Here is a 25,668-nt window from a genome sequence, read left to right as displayed (position 1 = left end):
ATGTAAATACTGGTATTTTCCAGCCCTTGTACTCAAGCTCATATTCTAACTTACTCATCAATGATCTAATTTCTCTATCTGAAGTCCCTGCCAATCACCTCAATGAACTGGATTCTATCACCCAGAAATAAAAGATTTTTTTCTAATCATCTTTGTGTGTTTACAAGCAGTCCATTATCATTTACTAATTAAACTAGTATTTAAATAATTTACCATATGTCCATTTTATACCACTTATAATTTCATGCTATACCAGTAGAGAAACACTGATTAGCGTTTGGGTGGAATAATAAGTTTCTGGCAACTTCAAATTACTTAAGATAAACCAAAAAAGGGCAGCTAAGGATTTCAAATCTGTTTTCTGAACTGGAAGTGGTCAAGTGGTCACTAAAATTGCTAATTCTGGCTCACCTGCATCTGAATCTGGGCTAAGAGAATACTTATTGTAGAATGTAGTTCCGATTCCCAGGAGAAAGGAATATAAGAGTAGCTTAGAGTGTTTATGTGTGGGGAAAAATAATTAAAAGAGCTCATCTCTAGGATTTTTCAGAATGTATGTTTAATGCTGCAAGTAGTTTGCTTCAGTTTTGAAGATTTCTGTCTGAAGGTGAGGATCAATAAAGGAAATTGCTTAGAAGAACCTCAATGTGATTTTCTTGTTTTTGGAATCTGACAACACTTCAATAAAAACATTGGAATATTAACAGTGACATCAATTGGGGTTTTGGAATTATGCCTTCTCTTTTGTAGCACCAGTAGTTTGAAATAATGTTACCCCAGAGTGGCATAGCTCCGCTCTGTTATTCCAAAAGTCACTGAAAACTAGCTACAGTTAGTTCTCCATTTATGACCATAGTTGAGCATGGAGTTACTTAGTCATGCCGAATATTAAACAGGTCACCATATGATTGTGCCCAATTTTATCACCTATTTTGCTGCGTGATTCTTGCTGGAAAGCAGCAAATGCCTGATTCCAGGAAAAAATAAAATAAATCGACATCACATGACTGCAGGATGCTGCAAACAGTTCTAAATGCTGGCCAGCTACTAAGCAACAGCATGATCGTGTGATCACGAAGGTGGGATGGTCACTGGAACTTCAAATCTGGGTTGTAAATATCTTTTTTTGAGTCCATCACAACTGCCAAGAGTCACTAAGCGACGTCATAAATTGAGGACTACCTATTTTCCTAGGCCCATGATGGCGAACCAATGGCACACATGCCAGAGGTGGCACACAAAGCCCCCTCTGTAGGCACGCACGCAGCAGCAGCTCTTCTGATTTCTGGCATACCCATCCGCTTTCCGGGCAATTTCCAGGCTGTTTCCCAGGGCATTTTTAGGCTGTTTTTGGGGCTGTTTCAGGCTGTTGTCTGGGCCATTTTCAAGCCATTCTGGAGCCAAAAATGGCCCCAAAACAGCCTGAAAACAGCCCAAAAAACAGCCTGAAAACAGCCATGTGCACCGGCCAGTGGATCTTCAGGTTTCCAGTGCTCCGGCGCATGCACACAATTCCAGTTTGGGCACTCGGTGCCGAAAAAGTTCACTATCATTGTCCTAGGCTCTGAGGCAGGGTAGTTGATAAGATTTGTCTTAGAAGACTTCATTCTCTTTATGTGCCTTTTTTTTTGAATGCCTATGTTTCTTTTATATATTTTTTTATTATTATGTAAAGCACCTAAAGTTGATTAAAGCCAGGAATTCTTCAAATCTATATAAATAAAAATAAGTAAACATCTTGTCATAAAAAGGAAACTTCATTAAGAATAAAAAAAGAAAACTGCTGACCCATACATGGTTACTATACTAAACATTATTGAGCTGAAAGTGGCAGCAAATACAATAAGTGATACCAGAATGGAAGACTACAATGTTTTAGTCTTTTCAGATTAACAGAAAGGGGATGGTAATAACAAAATATATAATATAAAATGGTGTGTGCTGTGAAACAAATTGAGACTAAGATGCTAAACAATAATTGAATCATGAACACCGAAATATCTATATGCTGTAACAAAAAATAATTTGAAGACAATTTAATAGTATTCAATTTCAAATTCTGTGTGCTATGATGTATAAGTTCACTATTAATGTAATTTATATTTCTTGGGTCATTACCTCTAATTCATTCAGCCTTTGGATTCTTGGAGTAAAATGAAGTTTATCAACATCACATGCAAATGGAGGCTGCCAGTCCTAAAAAAAGAAAAAAATAGTAAGTTTGATCTGAAACATTTCTTACGGCATTTTCAGATTTTTAGAAATGTAACTGAAAAAAATATAATGGTGCCTTACATCTTATAAGCGCAATGGCAAACAAGGGCAATTTGGAAATCACAGCAATGAGGATGAAGCAAATATTAGTGCTCGCTGCCCTATCTTTGACTCTTTTGTCTACTGAGCAGATGAATTACTAAGAACATTTTTTATATTTTAATATTGCCTGCAATCTGGTAATCAAATAACTTTGTATTAAAAATTAGTGTATCAGATTAGTTTTAAAGATAGTACAAGTAATTTTCCTTGGCTTTGGGGGAAATATAGTATTTGCTCACTTTTTAAAAATTTCAATTAAAAGCAGCACCAGAAAGTGAACTTGTATAATTAACCCCAAATCTTCTTCTGTGTTTTGAACACAACTACTATATGAGCTGCAAACACCCAGTAGACTTCTGGGTTTCAATGTGTTTTAAAGCCCTACACAGCATGGGACCAAGTTACTTGCAAAATTATCTTTCTCTGATAGTTTTGGTCTGTCCTTCCAGATCTAGCAAGATGGACATGTTCTGAGCATTGTTGCTAAAACAATCTCACCTGATGAGTCTTCTCTGTATCTGAAGAGTTTGAAATATGGACAGTTCCCAGTTTACTGATTTTCACAAGGCCATGAAAACCCAGCTCTTCCTCCAGATAATGGAGTTAGGGTATTAGTATGGGGACCTTGGTAGAAATTTATGTGACTGGTGACTGCAGTTTTACAGGTAGTCCTCGACTTATAACTCTAATGGAGCCTTACTAATTATGGTAGTAAACTGCAATGGTTATAAAGCAGGTCATCATGTGACGAACCAATTTTCTGACTCTTTTTTCTGCAGTGATCAGTCAGCAAATGCTGTGGCCATTAAACAAGAGCCAGTTTGATTTAGTGTTAAGGCATCAAGCTAGAAACCAGGAAACTTTGAGTTTTAGTTCTGCCTTAGGCATGAAAGCCTGCTGGATGATTTTGGGCCAGTCACTCTTAGTCCAACTCATCTCCCATCAGTGGTGGGTTCCGGACCCTGGCGCAGTCGGTACTCTACGCATGGGGTCAGGTGTCCTAGATGGGCACGTGCACTGCGTGAACATACCACCACCGTGACACCCAGCTGCCCAGTGGAGATCATGCAGGTACCACACGCTGTGTGCACATGTACAATGGGCTTAAACACCCATAGAATTAAAGAATTAAATGCGGGCGGGCGGGCAAGTGGGCCAAATGAGCCATCGTACCGGTACGGTGGTTGCTTCTCCCAGCTACTTCTGGTATGGCTGTACGGGCCGTACCGTCCGGAACCCACCACTGCCTCACATGGTGTTATTGCGGGAAAAATAGGAGGAGGGAGGAATATTTGATATGTTCACCAGTTTTAAGGTATTCAATCACCCCTTTATTCACTCACTAGGAGTATTTTTGCAAAAAATGAAAGTAAATGCCAGTTTTTAGCAAAATTTCAATAAATCAGTTCTGTGATCACACTGCAAACACCATAAAAAGTCAAGGACTACCTGTACAGAGTCTTGATGTAGCTTTCTTCGATTTGTTTTACTGGAATATCTTGTTTTTATTTTGTTGGTTGACCAGTATTTCTTACACAGATTGATGGCAATATTATTTTTTATTAAACCAGTATTCCACCCAATTTAAAATCAAATTACAATCAAATCAATAAAATACAAAATGTAGCAAGCATGATGAAGGAGGGGTCTCACTCTTCCTTGCCAAAGACCTGGGTGAAGAGCTAGTCCTTCACAGTTCTTCTAAATAACAACAGTGGGGACCATCTGGATCTTGTGGAAGACCTCTTTCCAGGGAGAAGGGCTCAACTGGACTAATAAATAATAATGAACTTCTTTACATGGCAAAAAAGCACCTATGCACTACTGAAATTTATTCCAAATGAATTTTCAAAAGATTGCATCCTCTCAATACAGGTCAATTGTATACAATTAAATAGTTATATTTCAATCCTTATCCCATCAGCATAGTTAAGTGAGTGAGAATGAGAGAAAACGATAGGCATATTTTTATGTATTAAGATTCATTGCTGGCAGGGGATTAAAAACTGAGTCATTCAGATATTAATCCATAGATATTGCTATTTCATTTCTTTTCATGATGACAGTTTGCTATTATACTTATTTAGCATAGAACAATTAGCAGAACAACAGAATATGGAATTTACCCCATTAATGTATAGTGGGAAGAGGCAAATGTTTAGTAATGGAGATGATCTCATCACGGCCTCCCAGCCGCCAACAATAGAAAAGCTGCACATGTGCAGAAGAGTCTTCCAGTTACTACATGGTTCCCCAATCCCTGTTCCGCAGACTGTTGCCAGGCCGCAGTCCATTTGGAACTGGATTGTTCAAGTTGCAGCAAGTGAGAGCACAAAACTATCCCCCCCCCCCGCTCTGCTGCCGCTTCTGCCGGTCCACCGAACCAGAAAGGTTGGGGAACACTGAGTTACTAGAACTTCTGGGAAATTGTCAGAGAAAAAGCAAAGCAACATAGAGGGTCACCTTGCTTTACAAAATAGCTTCAAGCCTTCATTGAAGCCAAATACCCTCTTGAAAATTTGCATTGCTCTACAGAATATACAGTATAACTTCTATCAGATTTTAAAATGCCTCATAGCATAGAAAAAACAACCCAACATCTGCCAATTATATAGAATTTTCATATCTGTTTCCAGCAAAAATGTGGTCCCAATCTTACAGTTGTTGGGGAAGAACAAAATGCCAAAATAAGAGTGGTGCTGATCAGCGTACAAAAAGGAAGAAAAATTAAAATATTGTGTGCTTGCCCATTTTTCCTAAATGCCTCCCACCAGACCATTTCCTTCCTTCCCATTTGGATTCATTTTTGGTTTCAGAAGTTGATCTGGAAAAAAAACCACTCAGAAAATATATCAAGGAAAAATGTATGCAATGAATCCTAGTTTTCTCTACAAAGTTAATCTTCTATTATTGTTATAATTTTAAAAAACCTCCCAAACAGTCCAACTTCAAGCAGTACACAGTCCTTGACTTACAACCAGCTGTTATTAACTATTCAAAGTATGACAGATCTCCCCAAGATACTTATGACCTGGTTCCAAAGTTTTGATGACTGCCTCCCATCACATAACCACATTTTGAATGCTCTGCAGCCAGCCTAAATTTGTAGCATTCCAAGATCATATGACTGCATGTTTTGTTTTTGCCAAAACTTGGAGTTTATTTGTTTTTCAGCAACAGCATTCCGCGCAATCAATGGATTTACTTAGGGACATTGGGGGGGGGGGGTTGTCATTTAATGATTGCTGCAAAAAAATGCCATAAAATTAAGTCAGTTGTATGATGACCTGCTTTATAACCATTACGACTTACAACCTTAATGGGCAGACTCCATTATGATTATAAGTCAAGAACTCCCTGTACATCCAATGCATTATTATATATTACTTTGCTAAAGATTTAGAAACTTTCTGATCAATTCTTTTCCTGGATAAACATTTTGCCAACTTTTTAAAATAGTTATTTGTTCTGAATTTGTTTCTCTTTACTGCTCTTTCTTTCATAAAGATCATTACAGATTGATTAATCGGAATATAGGAGTAACCTTTTTCTGATACAATAGATTGCTTCACTACTGGCAAATCATTATAAGCATTCACCAATTTAAGTATTATTTGTTCCTTTGCATACAAAAACTAACGTGGTTCATTATGTAATAATGCTAAATCCAATACAGTACAATATCACAGGTTGTACTGTACTTACTGATTCATATTATTTTTCTATCCTTGAATTTTAAGGCTTGAATGTACACCAAGTTTATTAATGTATGCAATGCATGACTCCAGGCTGTCCTCACAGCTTTAGATGCCTTCACTAGATGCTCTCTACTTCATCATAAATTAGGCATGCTTCAGCATGTCTTAATTCACAAAAAGCATCAGGTTGGTTTATATCTGTTAAAGGCAACAGTAGAACATGTAATCTTATATTATGAAAGACAATATAGATATTTTCCTTCAGGGAATATTGGACTTCCAAACTTTAATATGATGTAGATGAAGCAATACATAAAATTATCATCTTCTCACTACAGTAAGGGAAAGGCAAGCTAAGAGCATTAATATAATCAGAAAAGACTTTCAAGAATTGTCACTGTTTGCAAAATTATCTTCTAGATTGCTGAAAGGAAAAATACTACCTCTGAATAAATTGTACAGAAAAGTTTACAGCTCAGACCCAAACCATCATACAGTCTATATATGGCTTCACCAGAACTGCAAATAGGATATTTGCTTAAAGGATTCTAAATGAATGACATAATGGTGTAAAATCTCTTTAGCAGGAATTACAGATTTTCTTGAGGAATCAAACAATCAAATTCCAGTCACTGAGAGAAATGGTAGTGTGGAAGGGGATCTGGAATAGAAATGGGAATGGATTTTTAATCAAGGAATAATGGAATGACTGGATCCATTCACTGGGGAAGAAGGAGATCAGATTGATGAAGCAGCATTGTATTCCTGCTCAGGAATAATGGAAACGACAATGCAGATCACCTTAGCATCAGATGCTTACCCTGATTTTAATGATAACACTAAAACCTTTTCACAGTGTTTTGGTCAGTTTATCTAGATTAGAGTTCAGTTATCATCTTGATATAACACAAGATTTCATTTTCTTTAAAAGTGGTAAGCATACAGTGTGGTCATATCAAGAATGAAGATTATTCTTACTTTTAAGAATATTTTAATATTATAAAGATTAAAATATTTTAATATCTTAAGACTAATAAAATACAGTGAGGCAAATGATATTGAGACTCATTCAGCTATGAAACAAGATTCATGTACTTGTCAGCAGATGGGATAGAACCAGGGCAATTCAGATAAAGTAACAGCTCATCCATTATAGGTTGTTACATGAATTAAGTGGCATATGCTGGGTTTATGCACTTCCCTCTTCTTCATACCAAAGAGAAATTTAAAGCTTTCATTACCCTCAGTATCAATAACTATGGTTTCTCCACCATATTTTTTTCAACCATAATCTAAGAATAATATTTTGTCACTTCATGATTTATAATCTGGATCTGGTGTTTTCAGTGACAACTTCTGGACTTAACTTGCAGTAGGAAATTTTCCATCTTTTTCATAGTGAAGAAAATTTATCTAGTGATAAATGAAGTATCCTATCACTTCTGAAATTAGATGTTATGTAAATGAAAAATAATTGATTTTTTAAAAAATGACAATGAGCAATTAATTCACATTTCATGAGCTATAAAACTGTTCAACAATGTATAGAGAACTATGGCAGAAATGAGCTTGAAAGTGAACTGAGGTAAATAATAATAAACTTATGAGAGAAATAACTCTCAAAACATCAGAGAAAAACATCTGGGTCAGCACATACTAAAATTCACCGCCATATTTTCTAAATATTAAGAGGATAAAGGATAACACATCTAAAGCAACATTTAACACATTAAATGGTTCACAAAAGCAGCTTTCCAATTTAATTTATTTCATAAGAATTGTAAAACGTTTCAAGATTGGAAGTGCGGATTCATTTACCACCTGGGCAGAATTCTACAGAAACCATCATCCCTCCCATTTAACTTAACAACTGCTCTTTAATTAGCATTTATGATGCAGAAGCCAGCAGAAAGCAGCTCTTTATATGGAATTTTGGAAAGTATAGTACATATTTGCCATTTTTGGAAATTGATTTTATGTTAATGACATAATTGTTAAATTTGATCTATGTATAACTTTTCTATCAATTCTGCTCAAATCAGATGATCAAATATGGTGCAAATAACTCCACTAAACAGCCGTGGTTTTTTTTTTGCAATGTCATCAGAATATAATTGGTTACAGCTAACCAGAATTACTTGATTCACAAGCTTCCTACACCTGTTTTAATTCAAGATTTAGATCTTTATTAATCACAATTTGACTAACTGAATGCTACAATGTAGATGAGCAAGTATCCTATTTAAACACATAATCCTGGATGTAATAATTTAAGATCCTAATTCTCAGAATATTCACCAATGACTATGTTAGGAAATTCTGGGAATTGAAAGCCACACATCTAAAAGGCAACATATGGAAACCTGTCCTAAATAGAAATATGGGAGATAGGTATCATCAGAAAAATTAAGAAACTTCAGGAAAATAATCTCAATAGGACTCAATAAAATAGGGTTTGTAATCAATTCTTATAACTGAAAATCTCATTTCAGGAATTAATATAATTTAGTGCTCTAGTGCATAGACACACACTGTTTATTAAGTGCAACATATCTGAGATTTTTATTTTGAAAACTTTGTTGTCTAGCATTTTGAAAAAGGAATTGCAGTTCTAATAAATATAAATATTAAAATAAAATAGCTCCCAGTTTGTCTAAATGTATAATGTTCAATATTTTAATGTCTAAAATAACCTCTAAGTGAATATGAATGATAAAGGTCTAATACTACAAATGAGAACTTTGTTAATTTTAAAAGCAGAAGGTAGAAAAGAATTCCCAGTTTTGAATGGTATCTGCTTCTTAGCCAGAAAATAGTATTTTCTGTTAATGAATGTATATACCAGTGATGGCGAACCTTCCTGAGTCCCCAAACTGTGCGCATGCACATGCCCAAACTGAAAGGTACTCCTACATGTGCATGCGTGCACACGTATTAATGTGCACATGCATGGGCATGTATGCATGCGCAGCAGAGACCCAAAGACCAACTGGCCAGTGAGAGGCAGGTCATCCCAACACCAGCAGCGCAGCAAGAGGTAAGATCTTTTTTTTTCATCATCGTTTGCAGGGAAACAGAAGTTCACAAAAGAAACACTACAGAGATCTGACCTGGGGCAACGGCACGCGTGCCAGCAGAGAGGGCTCTATATGCCACCTCTGGCATGTGTGCCATAGGTTCATCATCATTGGTATATACTGTTCATGAAAATAAAAGGACCATTTTCCCTGAACATTTTAGATGGGATATTTCTCTAAAAATTTGCACTCTGCAGCAGATTCAGTGCGTTAAATAGTGTATAATTTACCCAAGTCCATAGTACATAAATGTTTCTAAAATGTACATATGCTATCCAACGTATAAACATTTACTTAAATCAATGTACTTACAATTATTTCAACAAGTCTAAAGTCTGTATAATCATATAAATTCTGTGAGTTAGGACCAGCTAACTTTACTGATCATTAAATAATGTGGCATTTGGGATTATAACCTCTAACATCAAGAATTTAAATTTGATACAAAAGAAGTTTTCAATAACAAGGAGGAGAGAAACAGACACTAGATTGTTATTTTAAACAACAAATGGACCAGATTGAAATACTGAATCATTATCTGGATTCACAAAAATTCATGGGCACATTTTCCACATCATAGGAACGTACGCCACCTTGCTGGAGAGGTTTTCTTCTTAGTCTGCAGGAAAATTACATTTAATTTATGTCAGCATACTTTTAATTTTTCTATTAGATTATATTATTAAAAAATAATAGTCAAGAATAGGGATCCACACAAACATTCAGGACAGATAAATGTAATTTTAGCCTTTTCTACACATTAAGGAAAGCTACTTATGCACATAAGGTTAGTGTGCCTGTTCAAAATGATATAGTCCCTTTCTAGAACAATTGATGCCAAGTCCAGAAAAAATATGCATTTTGTTTATTTAAGTATCAGCAATAAATGCATCAAAGCAGACGTGGCTATATAATCAGGGTACACATTATATTCCATACACTGATCCACAAACCAGGTGTGTTGTCCAGTGTGACCTGTGTTATACACAACTAGGCTTTATTTAAAAGTGGTATTATTTATAAAAAGAGTTTCAAATGTAGAACACATGTTTTTGACAGTGTGAGATAACAAATTCAGTGACCAGGCATGGAAAATAGTTTTTTTTCTTCTTGAAAAATACCTTTAAAAAACCAAATTAGTTTTATTTTCCACAATACTGCACCAATTTATATGAAACATATGTCTCACTTATTTTCAGCCCATTTTCTAAAACAGATTAGATTTTATTTTAAAACTCTTGCTTTAATTGACAAAACTCCCAGGTAACAGTAATTCAGCTGCCATTTGGTCATCCCAGTTTTTGAACTGTATCTCACAAAAATGTACAAATCTGCCCCCAAACAGTAGAATTTAAAGTGATTTTAGACATAATAAAGGCTTGCACTACAATCTTAAATATAGAAATGTAATAACAAATTAAATATGGAAAAAGTAATTTAGAGAATCTACAAAATATATATTATCTTTCATATATTTTTTAAATTAGAACATGTAAGTGCTATCCCACTTACAATAACATGTAAGTGCTATCCTACAATAAACCTTTATTGAAATAAGTGGCTCACTGACTGGAACAAAGATGAGTACTTTTTATTAGCAGAAGAGAAGTCCTGCATACCACTTTCTCCAGTTATGTTAACCACAGTAATTAAAACTAAAAGTTATTTCAAATGTATCCAAAACAGAACATGGATAAAGTTTTAAATAGAACTTCTAACCATCAAAATGTCTTAATTTCCAATTAAATGCTTTTAAGGACCCCTCACTATAACGAATGCTGCCTGAGCCCATTGGTCTCATAAATGAAGATATGTTGGTGGAAGGAATAGGTAACTCTCCTTTTAAGAACCAAACATGTGATTTTTCAGATACTTCCTTCTGATCCATAATTAATCTTTTTCATCAAATTCAAGTAACTGTAGTAATAAAGCCACAACCAGTAACAATAATGAATAATTAACAGGCTATTTTACTCAAAATTACCCTCTTGCAGCCTGCTGTAGTGCCTGATAATATTTTTAATGATGGAGACTTATCACCCTTCCACTATGTATTGCACTCTAAAATGGTGGCCATGTCTGCCTAGGATTCTAAAGAAATGATTTCTCCAAACTCCAATACAATATGTTTATTTTCAACTTTAAAATGTGATATTTTTATTAAAATCAAGACAGGGGGGTCCTGAATGGCCACAGAATTATTTTTATAGGCACAGAAAAGAGGGAAACAAGGAAATCTTCAGCTTTAGCTCAACCACAATGCCAACATGGAGGGCAACACCCCAAGCAGCTGTCTCATTTAGGTCTTTACACAATGATTGCTCAAAGTATTTATATTGAAAGCAGCAGTGTAATTTTAAGAATTTGACACAGCTTAAACTTTGACAAAGTACCTGACTAGACACAAAACTACTTTCAAAATATCCAACTTTATGAACTGGCTGGCTGCCTCTTATAAGCTATACCATTTCTTCTGAGACTACTGCCTTACAGAGCTCCACATTTGTTTGAAACACAAAAAACAACAACCATCTAGCATACACGTTCCTGCAAGAAGAAACCATAAATCTAGTCATGCAGGGAAATTTTTAAAACCCTTTATGAAGTTGAAACATAAAGCTGCTGCCCCCATGATGCCTACGGTTGTTAGCTCTTCTTGGGTAGAAACAAAAGCTTCCACTGCTCTTTAAAGGCACTGCCCACTAGCGACCCTCCGAGAAGTCATCCAGAGAAGGCCCTTCAAAAACAACACGGAGATAACTTCGCCCTTTTGATCTAAAAAACGCAGCAGCTTAAGAATTGTTTCGTGCGTGAGAATAGAGGAGGGGGGGGGGGAGAAACGCTAACGAAAGTAAGCTTTGTGTGTGTGCGCGCGTGTGCTTCCCACATCGTCGGTTGGACCTCGCAAGGCAACTTTATTCGGACCCGCAGAGGGTTGCGAGTGAACAGAGTTCCTCGAGTGGAGTCGGGGACCGAAGCGAGAGCGATGGGGAAGCTCGCCGGCAGCCATATTTATGGGTCTCCCACGGGGGAACCGAGCCTCGAAGCCCGCTTTGCTTGCAAGGACGGCCAAGCGGCACCCCACTCTCTCTCCTCTGCGCTCGGTGGAGGTAGGGGGGGGGAGCTACAAAAACAAGTCGACCTGAAGCACACAAAGCATTTTAGGTTACCGGATCTCCCTTAGGATGATGCGAGGCGAGGGAAGCGGCTCCCCCTCCCGCTCCGTTGTTCCCCTCCTCGCCAGCCCCCCACGCAGGAAAGCCTCGAGCCCCACCGGCGACCCTGTACAGATGGGTAGCTGGGGATCCCTCTTGGGGAAGGGCGCACTTTCCCCACTAGCGATGCGGACGTGGGACGGGAGGAGTGGAAGCTTCGTGCGAGGAGGAAGAAAGGGGGAGTTGGGGGAAAGTTTCGGAGCAGGCACGGAGGTCGGACGCCCGGCAAGTGAGTTCGGAAGACGGGAGGTAGTCGGGGTCCCGGGAGGAGCGCGTCGAAAGGGGGCGAGTGGCCCGGGGGACGAGTGCCACCCCCCGCCTATTTCCACGTACGGCTTCAAAGCGCCCCCTTTCAATGCCTGGTTGGAATGGGGGGGGAAGCGATCGACCCTCTCCCGCCGCCAAGGTTTACTTACCGGGGTGGCCGCACCTTGCAGATCCCGGTCCGCTCGGCAATTGGGCCGGATCTTGTGGATAAAGCCGAAGGGGTCCGCGAATTCTTCCCAGGTGGGCTCGAAAACAGGGCACTCTGGCGGCGGCAGGAACTCGGCCATGGCCAGCTAGATGGCCGGCAGGACGGGCACCTCCGACTCGGTCAACCGTTCCGAACAATCCCCCAACAGCCAAAGCGTCGCTGAACACCTCTAGAATGGACGGTGTGCCTCCGCTCAAAAGGGAGGGAGGAGGAAAAGAGTCCGCGGATGAGGACGCTCTATGAAAGTGCTCCCCCCCCCCACATACACGCACACGCCGCTGCTTTTTCTTCGGGGCTGGCGTTAGTTCGTTCTCACCACATGGGGTGCCAAGCCCTCCTCCTCCTCACCCCTTTGTTTGTGGGTCGGGATACGACTCTTCCAAAGCAGTTAACAGAAAATGGGACTCTAGTATGCTCCCACTTGCAGAAGGTCTCTTCCCCCGGCTACTCTGACGGGAGTTAAGGCCTACTGAGCCCGAAGGATCGCAGGTTGACGCGAAGAAAACGCGCTCGGCCTCGGTACTGTGGCTCCCACGGCGACGAATTGGAAACGAGGGCCGGGCCTTAAAGCCCAATGGCGAGCAGTCCCCCATTGTTCGAACGGGTTTAGTCAAGCCAGTTTCTGCTAAATAAATATAGTTAACTTTAGTTGGTATAAATACATACACCACCAGTCGAGGATACATGGGACTATGAAGACTAGGCCCTTTGCTTAAATTGCTGGGACTGAAATTGCTTTAGAAAACGGGTGTGTCTTGCTTGGCCTGGGTGCACAAACTTGCAGCCATGTTTACAAGGGATTCATTCCATACTTTACCTGTAGCTTTAATTTATGCCTGTCCTGTTACCTCCCCCTCCCCCACACACAAACACACACAGACACAGGTATAGAAGTAATCATAGTAGATATTTTGGTCGGAATAAGGCCATTTTGTATCTTTGAGTTACTGAGGTTCTCTAGATAGATATAATAAGAAAACACTACTCATGAAAACAAAATAAGCCTCCTGCCAAAATCTCATAGTTTTCACTTTAAAAGCAAATTTCTGGCGCACACACCCCACTGATCTTTCAGTCCAAATACAATAATTCATTTGCCTCCTCTCCACCAGCCCTGAGATGAGGAAATGCCATCGAAAACTACATTTGATTTATTATGTTGTTGTTGAACTGATTAGCCATTTTGATCAAGTTTTAAGTTTCAGATGGTCATAAGTAGGATAGTGAGCAAGGCATTGACTTTAGTGAAATCTTTGAAATCTTTTTGTTAATAAAACTTTTAGTAAAAAGATACCTTTTAGTAAAAAGATACTGGTCTGATGCAACAGAACAATGCAGACAAAGAGGGATGGGATTGATGTATTCGTAACTCTTTAAAGAAAATTTGGAGTTATGAAAAAAGCAGCATTCCAACAAGGTGGAGTACATGCAACTATCAATAGTCTTTTCAAAACTGCTTTTTTTTACATTAATATTTTGAACAGTTTCACAGCAAGGACTTTAATTTCTTGTATAGTCCTACAGTTGTGTTTCAAAATGGAGATTGAGGTGAGGCCAAAAAAGGTAAGCCATATTTTCTCTTACAATAATTGTAGTTTTTAATCTATCTTTATTAATCCAGTATTCTGCATGTTTGGCAATGAGGTTTACTGAATTCAATGATATTTCTTTTCAAATAAGACTTGAAAATATTGCATAATGCATCTTCAGTGATTCTGGTAATTGTTTTACTTTGCAGTTTTTCTTAATGACTTACTTTTAAACATATTGGCCCATGAAATCTACTACGATAAACCAAAAGTGCAAAATAACATATTTAGATTGATTCCAAAAATACTGAGATTCTAATATTGAAGGAGAGGAAAATGTGCAGATAAAAAAGCTTCAATATTATTCTAAAGGGGTGGAGAGAGGAAAATGTCCTTAGAATCATGGACTTTATCACAAAGCAGACTCATTTATTAGTTTTTTTCACCAGAAGTAAATTGAATACAGCAATTTTATAAAAAGATACCAAAGCTCTGTGTGATTTCTTTTAGAATTTAAGGGCAATTTTATATATTAAGATTATTTTGAACAAAAATATCTAGGCATCAGCTTCTTATAAACTTAAGTAATTTCCTCATATAGGCCTGCTTGCTATATAAAACTTTGGGATTTGTCTTTGTTCCAGAAACCTATTATTGGATTGTTGCCATGCTCGAGGTCCTCCAACGGAAGATCACTCGAGACCTCTAAGCTAATGAGTTGCACGCAGAGAACGCAAGCACATAGGTCTCTACTCTCTAATCCACCTTCGCCTTTATGATCTATGTTTACATGTGCGGAGCGATCTTTCACAGCTGACAGCCATCTCACTGTCGGCACTTCTTTTTTTAAAGAGCCTCTCTATTCTCTCGGATAGGCCAAAAGCTTGGGAAACGTCATAAGGGGAGGGAGGCTGAGCTGTTTCATTGTCTGCGCCTGGTGCTGTGCAGTGGGGAAGCCTTCTTTTCCAGTGTAAATCACTGCACGGGGGGCGGGGGGTGTAAACTGGAGCGCTGCTCTATGTGTGGCTTTCAAGCCTGCATAGAAGAATCGAAGCTCTTCAGTACGGGCTATAGGCAGATCACTGGAGTCTCCAGGACAATGGAAACTAGTGATTGGAGAGGACGATCCAAGTAATCATTAAAAACCGATCATTAAAAAGGGGTTTACTTTAATCCTCTACTAAGGTGAAAGATATATTTATTTTCTAGTAAATGTGCAAATATATGTGGAGGATTATAGCTCTAGCATCGGGGACTGTAATACACCCGCTTACCTGGAAACAAGCCCCAATTAAATCTCAGTCTAATTTACTTCTGAGCAGCGATTAATAGGACACTATGTGAAATGTGCCCAGTTCCTAGACGGAAAAAATCAACCGGAGAACTGTCGCTTTTTAACATACTTTCCCTTCTGGCAATGAAGCTTCTCGCAATATCAATACAGCTTTGAACACTCCATATTCTGCAGGATGCGCTTAAAGCCCGACAAAACTCTCTTTAACCAAGTTTTAGCTCTCCAAAAGTGGTTCGTGTTTTCACCGTGTCAAGAATTGTCTCTCTCTCCCTACTTCATTCCACCGATGTTGAAGCCTTACTCATTAGCACAATTCTTCAAGAAGAAAAGGATTGGAATGTTGGATTTATTCCAAAAAGTTTTATAGAAACAGGTTTCTTCCTGAGCTCTCTTCCCCGCTGCTGTTAAGTTATATGAAGACTTCCGGCATTAATCGTTTTGCACTTGGTGGGGTGAGGGATGTTTTCTTTATAAACAAAAGTTCAAACCATCTCCCCCAATATTGCCCAGCAATCCTTCGAATCTTGACATGCAATCATTTTTAATCCTTACCCTCCCCCCTCCCGAACGACTATGCCTCTGATTCAGTTTCACACAAACCTCAGGGATCTCTTACTAGTCTACAGTGTGAGATATCTAAAATAAGATTCCCGACCCTATAACTCAGGAGCCTGGGGCTTTGTCCAAATCACTTTACTAACCAACGTGGTACGTGGCGTCTAAACGCTTATGCTGCTATAACCCCACCCCCACTCTATTCTGTTACTGGCAAAATACGGTGAAGGCGGGATGGATGGCGATGGAGGTGATGTCATTTGGGTCCACTCGAAGACGATTAGGAGAACAAAAGGACAATCCTCTCCGATGTCAGATTATCAAAGGGAAGTACAACCTAACAGGATAGGGCCAGACCCGTGGACGAAGTCCAAACCCCTCCTTCATCAGCATCTACCAGTGGTCTCCTGTTGTACGAAGGCGGAAACAAAACAGGAGAGCCACAAATGTAGGCCATGTATTACCGAAGGTGTTGTGACTGACACCATCCTATCCTCAGGTACTGACCCAACAAAAAAAGGATGGGCCAAGCACCTTGCAGAGAATATAGCCCTACCTGTAGGGAAAGAGAAAGAGACTTGCCCTCTAGGACCCGGGGGAGCAGCAGGCGCTGCACGTAGCGCACGTGTATTCGCTCCCGTATTTTTGGCCCAATCTGCTCCTCCCCCGTCGACACAGCCTGGGTGCCGCCCTCTTTTTATCCGAAGTTTTAGATCGCGGGATGCGAGGGTGGGGGGACGTTTCCAGCCAGTCCCTTTTTGCACCTCAGCTCCTAGCTATGCGATCATAAGTTTCCCAAAGTAGCAACAGCTGGTGAACCCAGGCCTTTTTGGTGCCGCGCCGTCGGAATTCAGGATTTATAATTTACACATCTTAAGCGCTTGAGGTTTATGCCAGTGTTCAGGGCATGGCAGGGTTCCTCCTTTTTGCCCTCTTCCCATACTCGAGAGTTAATGAGTTATGAAAAATGACAGTATACTCCCTTGTAGTGCCTGCTAAAGCTATGCAGCTGATCATCCGGAATAACCACTATCAGAGTTGAAGCAGGGAGTGGTTTTATTTTAGACTGATTAAAAACAGAAAAGACCCAATTGTTAAGAAGTAGTGTACAAAGGTGTGGGCACAATCCAATGCACAAATGATAGTGACTCTAATGGGGTCTTAAAGCTTTGATACAGCCTAACGAAGTCAGTCTCACTTCCAGAGAAGCTATGGAAATTTTTAAAATTTAAAACAACAGTAATCTGTCTAGCAACAAATTCTCATTTTATATTAGTCCTTTCTAGTACAAAAGCTAATGCATAGACATGACAAACAAAACTCACTAATCATAAGTTGCTAAAATATAAAATTCTCAAAGATTAGTCATATTGACATGTGAACAATTAAAAGTTGCAGGAAATAGCAATAGGAAACTTACTAATTCTTTTACATCTGAAATAGTTTTCACCGTATTCTAAAGTGGGCATAAGAAGAAATAAGCAGGAAACATTACCTTCAGACCCTAAAATCTGCAACACCACATTGTACAATACAATATGTGTAATATAATGAGGATAATATTTGCACATTTATTTAATGTCCTTTGCCCTCTCTGTGTTCTCTCTGGATTAAGTAAATATATATATATATACCAAGCAGTGTAGAAAAAAAAAAGTTTGAAAGACCTGGATTAAAAGATAGTTGAATCTTCCCCACATTTTCTATTCCATAGAAAAAACAGAGTTAATAGTCCTTATTTAAGCATATCTGGGCCGGGTGGAGCTACAAAAGGAGTCTCATTAAGGACAGAAATGCACATATATTAAAGTAGGCCCAATACTAATGTGGAGTTCTCAATTCTTTGTTTAGAGAATAAAATGATGCTTAATGTATTTTTTAAAAAATAGTCTTCTTCAGCTTGGTACCCTTAGCTTATCTGAAACTGCAGCTGCCATGAATAATGTTGATTGGCAAATGTTTGGGAAAGTTGGTTGACTGAGGTTGGGGAGCAGCTCTCACTTTGCAACTTCAATAAACCAAAAGAAAAAGAAACGGTCAATGTCAAAAGCGTACACACGTAAAATTGTTCCTCAATGAAGCATAATGGTAAAGTATTAAGCCAACATAAAACCTTATAATTAAAACGCACTCTCTTAATAATGGACTCTTAAACCCATACAGGTAGTCCCAGTTTAATGATGGTAATTCTGCAACTCTGTTGTTAAGTGAAGCAGTTATAAAGTGTGATGTCATGCCACCATGCCGCTTAATGCAGCAGCAATCCCAGTTGCTGTCATTAGGTGAATCACACACAGTCACAGCATCCAATGGTCACATGATCCACCTTTGTGACCTGCCAGCTTCCCCACTGACTGTGTTGATCAAAAGCTTTATTTGTGTAACATATCAAACCTCAAACTGGTCAACCACATTGGAATATGTGTTGCTTGAACCCAGGCTGTGTGATTAATTCATGGTTCTGTGTATCATGTGACTTCAAAAAACTGATTAGCTGTGGTTAACAATGGTAAATACTGAAATACAAATTTATTTTTAACAAAACGACAGTCTCAATTTGGTATTTCCAAAATTATTCATAAATTGAAAGATTCAACTTGTTTGGGATATAGTTTAAAATAACTTTAACATATTTAACTTTCAAAAACCTAATTCAGTATAGTATAATATCTAATCGATAAAGAATTTCAAGTGCACATGTCATTGTCTAGTAGACCCTAAACAGAATTTCTTTGCTTCAATATTTCTGGATGGTGTTTTTAGCTGTATGTACTTCTATGCTTGGAGAATGAATCCTGTTTTATATGCTTTCCAAAAGTAATATAAAATTAATTAATTTAATTCCCAAGATCTTCTGCAAATGATAGGGGCAACTGTTCTGTATGTCAGTAAGAAAAAACTATTTGCAGGAGTATGGTTAAACTATAAATATTTTACATTTTGTGGTTGTTGTTGTTCCACTTTCTATAGCCACCCATTCAGTCAAGGACTCTGGGCAGCTTTCAATTCCAAAAAGTATAAAACAATTAAAATTTAATTGCATTTAATAAACAATTAAAAAAAACATCCAAAATAAATATACACAGCAACTGAGGAGTGGTCAGTTAACAGTAAAGCCAAGAAATGGGGAGCTTATCACGTTCAGGCTTGGGAATGCAAGCCGATTTTTAAAGCCTCACGAAAGACTGACAGGGTTTGGGCCATTCTAATTTCTGAGGGGAGGATAATCCACAGAGCAGGGACTATTGCAGGAAAGGCCAATATTTCTGCCAGCTGACACTCATTGGCTGACAGAATCTGCATCATGCCCAGTCTGCTACACCAAATTGAATGGGTAGAGACTCTTAGAAAAAGACAGTCCCTCAGGTAACCTGGTCCCAAGCCACATAAGACTAAAGGTGAACATGTAAAGCCTTTGGAATTGGAATTATATAACGGTAACCAATACAATTCACACTACAGGGCCCTGGGACCATCACTCACCTACTCCAGTGGAATCCTCTTGAACTACTTCTGCAGTGCAGAGCATTGTGGGTCCCACTAGATGGTGCTGTACAAGGACATTGTTTCATTACACAGTGAAAATTTAGAACATGAAACAGAAAAGCTAGAACAACATAAAACTAATGTCCAATATTCACTTAGGGCACCTTACAAGGTTAGTCAATCAGTGTGTCACTAAAGCAGTAAAGAGGACAAGGTTTATATTTCTTCAAAAATGGCACATGACATTAAAATAAGATAAAAGTCTTACTGGGATTATTTTTATTGTTGTATATTTGGATTTTTATGTTTTAAAAGCTACCCAGAGTGACTAAATTTTCAAAATAAGATAAAAATAAAATAAAATAATAAAAGTATGTCACTAATGTGGAAATGATCAAAGTAAGTTTAGAGACAGGATAAACCTTACACATCAAGTTTTTATTCATTCATTCATTTACTAATACATATACAAACTGTTGCAGCAGCAGCAAGGGTCATATCTGAAATGTGATAAGTCACTCATAGATGGACTTTTCTTTTGTTTTAGCATACTTGGATTTGGGCAACTAGTTCTATTGCCTATCAATAATATATTTGCCCTTGAAAACTGTAACATAGGTTTTCAGTGTCTATACATATGCAGCAATAAATTATCTGTATTTTTGTTCTATTCTCTCCTCTAATAATTTTTCCTTCAAAGTAACCTCTTCTTCATTCCTTTTTAGGGTTAATACAGGGGTGTCAAACTTAAAGCCTGGGTGCTGGATCCGACCTGTGGGGAGCTTAGATCTGGCCTGCAGGGCCACCCTGGAAACAGCAAAGGACTGGCCCATGGTGCCTCTGCCTGTGAAAACAGAGCTTGGAAGGGCCGCATGTGGCTCTCCAAAGCTCCATTTTCACAGGCAGAGGGTTGCAGGAGGCCATTGCACCTGAAAACGGAGCTTGTGAGGGCCGCACGCAGCTCTCCTGAGCTCCATTTTCCCTGGCAAAGGTTGTAGGATGCTGTTGCACCTGAAAATGGAGCTTGGGAGCTTGTTTTCACTGACACAGCACTCTGGCCACCACAAGCACCCTGACATGAGTGACCTCAAGCTGACCACATCCACCCTGGCCACACCCACTCCAGCCCCCCAAGGTCAAACACATACCTGATATGTCCCTCAGTTAAATCGAATTTGACACCCCTGGATTAATAGGTTATTTTTTTTGAAGATTTTAAAAGTGGGAACTGATTTTTCTGGTCATATAATCCAAAGAATTTTCTATTATCTTTGTAATTTTTACAAAATGCTTATTCTGGTTTGGCAATAAAATGTAAACATATTAAATATTCTTGACATCTTCTATACTCTATACTTCTATAGAAAGACGCATTAATTCCTCATACAAATTACCTGCTGTTGGTTTGATGATGATGGGGGAGGGTTGTTTTATTTTTTAGGGGGGTTGGCCAGCAATCTGCTATATAGATTACATTTTGTGATATTATCAATAAAGTTGCTCTAATGCCTTGATATGCAGCTTTATCTGCTAAAATTACAAGGGAAGATAATGATTGTCATCTGCTAATATTAATATTACAGGTAGAAGTATAGGATTTGGTTGAGAACTTGATAGCTTTACATCAGCAATAGAAGGTTTTACTTAATTCAAATGAAAAATGTATTAAATTATCAGCTTTTGAAAAAGAGGGTTGCTATGGCATGGCTGCAGAAATTTGGGAGTAGATATTTACTCTAAGTGTTGAGACGGAAATTCTTTTTCTGTGCAGTTTTTCATTACCATTCACTTAAGTCCTGCCTGAAAATATTATATATAATTTCACTTGAATTTGAGGAGTTAATTTACTTCCTAAACCATTTATATAGAGAAAAAGAATATGAGGTCAAACTTTTAAAGCATTAGTATGATTAATACACAAGACATGACAAAACATAACTCTAAATAGAAAGATTAAGTTCTTAACAAAAGGAATACAGGAATGCAAAATTATTCTCTTAAGGATTCTTCAATTGTTTGTTATGAGCATATTATGGTGCTCTGAATATTTTGGCCTTTTGTTCTTACTGTTATGTCTGCCAGCTCTAGCAAGGAGAACTATATCTTCTATATATTCCACTATACCCTCTTTTCTATATAGCCTGTAGCTGGCTATATTTCTATAGACTGCATTTAGAAGCCAAGAAAACATGTTCTTTCATAAGGTGAATCTACTTTCATCAGGTCAGTAGTGAATCATACTTATTTAGTTGTTTATATGTGTTTATTATTGTCTTCCTCTTTGTAGTAGAATTTGTCACTTTAATGAAATATTTAAATGCATGAATTTGCAAATAAGAGTGAGCTAAGTAAAATGATTGCACTTGAACTGGTATAATTGTATTATGGAGTTTTAAATAATAGCATTGACTTTATATCTACAGAGTTCTCAGGTTTAAGAAAAAAATAAGATGCTGCCATTGGACAGGAAGATCTTGTGGCATAGGGAACAGTAAGGTGTTGAATAAGTTTTGCAGTCTTCCATTCATTTTATGAACCTTTATCTTGCAGCGGAGGAACAGGGGTGGGTTCCTGCCAGTTGTAACCTCTTATGTAGAAGAGGTTCCACAAATCTACAGTGCCGTTTAGAACCGGTTCCAGCTCCCTCCCCCTGCCTATCCGCACATCATCAAGATGAAGAGTAAGAGGAGGAATTCTGGGAGTTGAAATCCACAAGTCTTAAAGCTGTAAATTTTGAACACCCCTGGGTTTTTTTTTCTAAAGAGTTAGGGGTGCAAGGGTCTTGTGACTTGACAGCTTTAAGACTTGCATGCTTCAAATGCCACAGTTCCTGAGCCAACATTTTGGTTGCTAAGCAAGAGCGTTGTAAAGTGAGTTTCACCACATTTTATAAGTTGGCCACGCCCACCCAGTCACATGGCCGGCAAGCCACTCACCCGGTCACATGGCTGACAAGCCACTCCCACAAAGCAGTCCACACCTACAGAAGAGGTTCTAAAAAAATTGAAATCCACCACTGCAGAGGAACCATTTCTCTACTATTGGGAAAGTAAAGTTCACCTATTTCTGAGATTTGCTTCCATATGTGGAATAGGAGAAATGCAATTTTATCCTTTAAACAGCAAATATTTATTTTTATTATTAAGTCAGGGTGGCGAAGATACTTAATATTCCTGTATCCTTCTATTTTCCCTACAATAACAATCCTGTGAAGTAGGTTGGGCTGAGTGAGAGAGTGAGTCTGGCCCAAAACCACCCAATCACATTTCAGGCCTGTATTCAATAAAGGATGGAATTTTAACGTTTCTGGCAATATTCTCTCAAAGAGAATATAATACTTGGGCTTACATGGAAAGTTAATTTCAACTCTCTTTCTGGCCTAGGGGCTATAGAAAGGAATGTTGACTTTAATGCTTGATCAGTATCCTATTTCATGAAAGCAAACATTAGTAGTCCTTTACCAAAAAGCTTGAAATATGCTGCAGTGAGCAGAACTGTTTTTGTGCCACAAACTCTCCCACAAACTCCAAACTTGTCTTTAGAAGGATCTGACTGTGGTAATAACTGCTGCACTACTGTACCACCTTAATGTATAAGCCAGCTGGATAGAAATCTGTTCATTCAGCAAATGCCTTCCAGAAGTATTTAGTGGCTCAAAAATGTAAAGAAGAATATTCAGTGCAAGATTAAAGGAGAATAATCCAGAGCCGCACATATGAAACACTTAGGCAAGACCTTAAAAGCATTTAAAGGTGTTTTTTTTATGTCTTCTGATCTAAGTACTTAACAGAGCAGCAATATACTTAAAATGGGTGGCTTTGTGGATTGTAATTAAACTATATTTTAAAAGTAATAGTATGTACTGGTATATAAAAGTAAAAATATAAACAGCTTTTAAAGACAGTGTGCTCCAAGAGAAGTAGTAGAATGGTAGATGTTTAATCAAAAAACATGGACCTGCCACAAATGTCCAGGACAGGATAATAATTTCATCAGGAGGTATTCTCCATTGCTACTTTACTCATTTAAAATAAAATTACACAGTGAAAGAATACAGTTCATATATTTTGGAAAGGTAGCAGAAGAATTGGTGCAAAGTTCATTGACTGGAGCAAGTGTTAGTCAAGTCTGGAATTCATTTAATAAAATCCATAGGGAAAACAACGTTAATTGTTGTATTTTTTTAAGTAGCTGAATTAACATGTATCAGTAAACAACTGTGTGTTTTTGTTTTGATTTTAACATGATGCACCAATCCAGTCATTCTGGTTTGTAATAATGTATTATATAAATCTGATACTTATATATTATGACATTTCTCAAACCAGCATTGAATAAGTAATACTAATACTGAACTGTACTCAGTGTTATTCTCACTTGAGAAGGTGAAATATATGTTATAGCATACTTCAACCTAATACCTCCAGATGATTTAGTTCAAGTTACTGATACTGAGATAGGCAACATACAAATTTAACAAACAAACCCAACAACGACTTCAACTCCCAGAATTCCCCAGCCACATCTTAATGTTGCTGAAGTTGAAAAACATTGATTTAGACCAAGGGTGTCAAAATCACGGCATGTGGCCCAGATGTGTCACGCGTTGGCCACACCCTCTCCCATTTTAGCAAAGGGGGAAAGTTGCAATACGTCACATGATGAAAATGTGATGCTGAGAGTTTGACACCCCTAACTTAGATCATTACTCCGAGTCAGACTAACCAAAGACTGTGTTGACTGGAACATGGAGAAATAGAACTCCAATACATAATGAAGAACCAGATTGCAGACAACTGTTCATCGAATCCATTCTGTTCTGTGCTTCCCAAGCTTGTAAATAAGAAGTTGACCTATTTTCATAAGTATTATAAGTGTTTTAGTTAGTTTGTTTTTGGCAAGAACAACTTGTGACTGGAAAGTGACATATTTAAAAAAGCTCTCTCTGCTCTGGGCAATGACAAAGAAAATTGTTAATGCTGATGGCATTTTTTTCCACTCTATCAATCATTACTAGGTGAAATGTAGGACAAATGTGCACCAATCACCATGAGCATTTTCCTGAATGCAAAAGTGAAATTAAATTTGGGTTACCTCTAATCCTGTTTATTTCTTAATCTATGCTATTTTTTTTAAATGACATGACTAGCTCAACAAAATAATGGCCAGATCCACAAGACATCAGATGAAATAGCTACCAGCGACAGGAACTTGCAGTTTGTCTAACCAGATTCTCTTTTACAGGCAGACTTCCCTTCCCCCAACTACACTTCAAAGGAAAAGCCATCCATTAAAAACAGTGCAAAACTTAAACCCAAAGGGCTAATCCCTTTTAACCACCCCTTTGCAAAATATACTCATTTACAGTTAACATTCATCAGACCTCAGCAGGAAATTAGATAGAGAACAGCATGAAAATAGCATATACAAAAAGAATAATAATCAGGTTTAACAGGTTTCTGCAGGACACTACTTAAATGTGGGTGGAGGAGTGAGAATTTGCTATAATATAATGTCTAAAGACATTAATTAGACATCTAATATAATGTCTAAAGACAAGATTTCATAGTTAAGTGTGGTTAACATGCTTTAATAAGCACATTTCTATAAATCCATTAAGATGAGGGTAATATAAATGCCAATAGATGCAAAATAAAAAAACATTTTCACCCACTCTTTCACAAAAGTTCTATTTCATAATGTAGACAATACTTTTATTTTCTTGGAAGTCTTCGGAAGGTTGAACATTACTCCTGGCCACTAAATTATCCAACTACAGTATTTATTTCCTTTGTAAGAATACAAAGTTTTTGCTACAGATAGTCCTCAGCCTATGACAATTGTGCCAAAATTGCTAATCAAGACAGTTAAATGAGCTTGGTTCCATGTTATGACCCTTCTTGCCACAGTTGTTAAGTGAATCACTGAAGTTGTTAAGTTAGTAACAGGGTTGTTAAGTGAATCTGGCTTCCCCATCAACTTTGCTAGTCAAAAAATTGCAAAAAGTGATTGTTTGACTCCTG

General features: G+C 38.0%; 1 protein-coding gene across 1 annotated transcript in view; it reads right to left on the bottom strand.

The window, feature by feature from the left end:
• The window catches only part of KDM5B (lysine demethylase 5B), a 57,250-nt gene extending 44,291 nt beyond the window's left edge, over positions 1-12,959 (bottom strand). Inside the window, 2 exon segments of the mRNA XM_032217281.1 lie at positions 2,119-2,196; positions 12,723-12,959. Of these exon segments, the coding sequence (XP_032073172.1) occupies positions 2,119-2,196; positions 12,723-12,860 (216 nt within the window). The 5' untranslated portion in view covers positions 12,861-12,959.
• Between the last annotated feature and the right edge of the window lie 12,709 nt (positions 12,960-25,668).

This window comes from Thamnophis elegans, chromosome 5 (assembly GCF_009769535.1).
Source record: "Thamnophis elegans isolate rThaEle1 chromosome 5, rThaEle1.pri, whole genome shotgun sequence".
Taxonomy (NCBI): Eukaryota; Metazoa; Chordata; class Lepidosauria; order Squamata; family Colubridae; genus Thamnophis; species Thamnophis elegans.
Note: the sequence above shows the minus strand (reverse complement) of the source record. Positions and strands in the feature narration are given on the sequence as shown.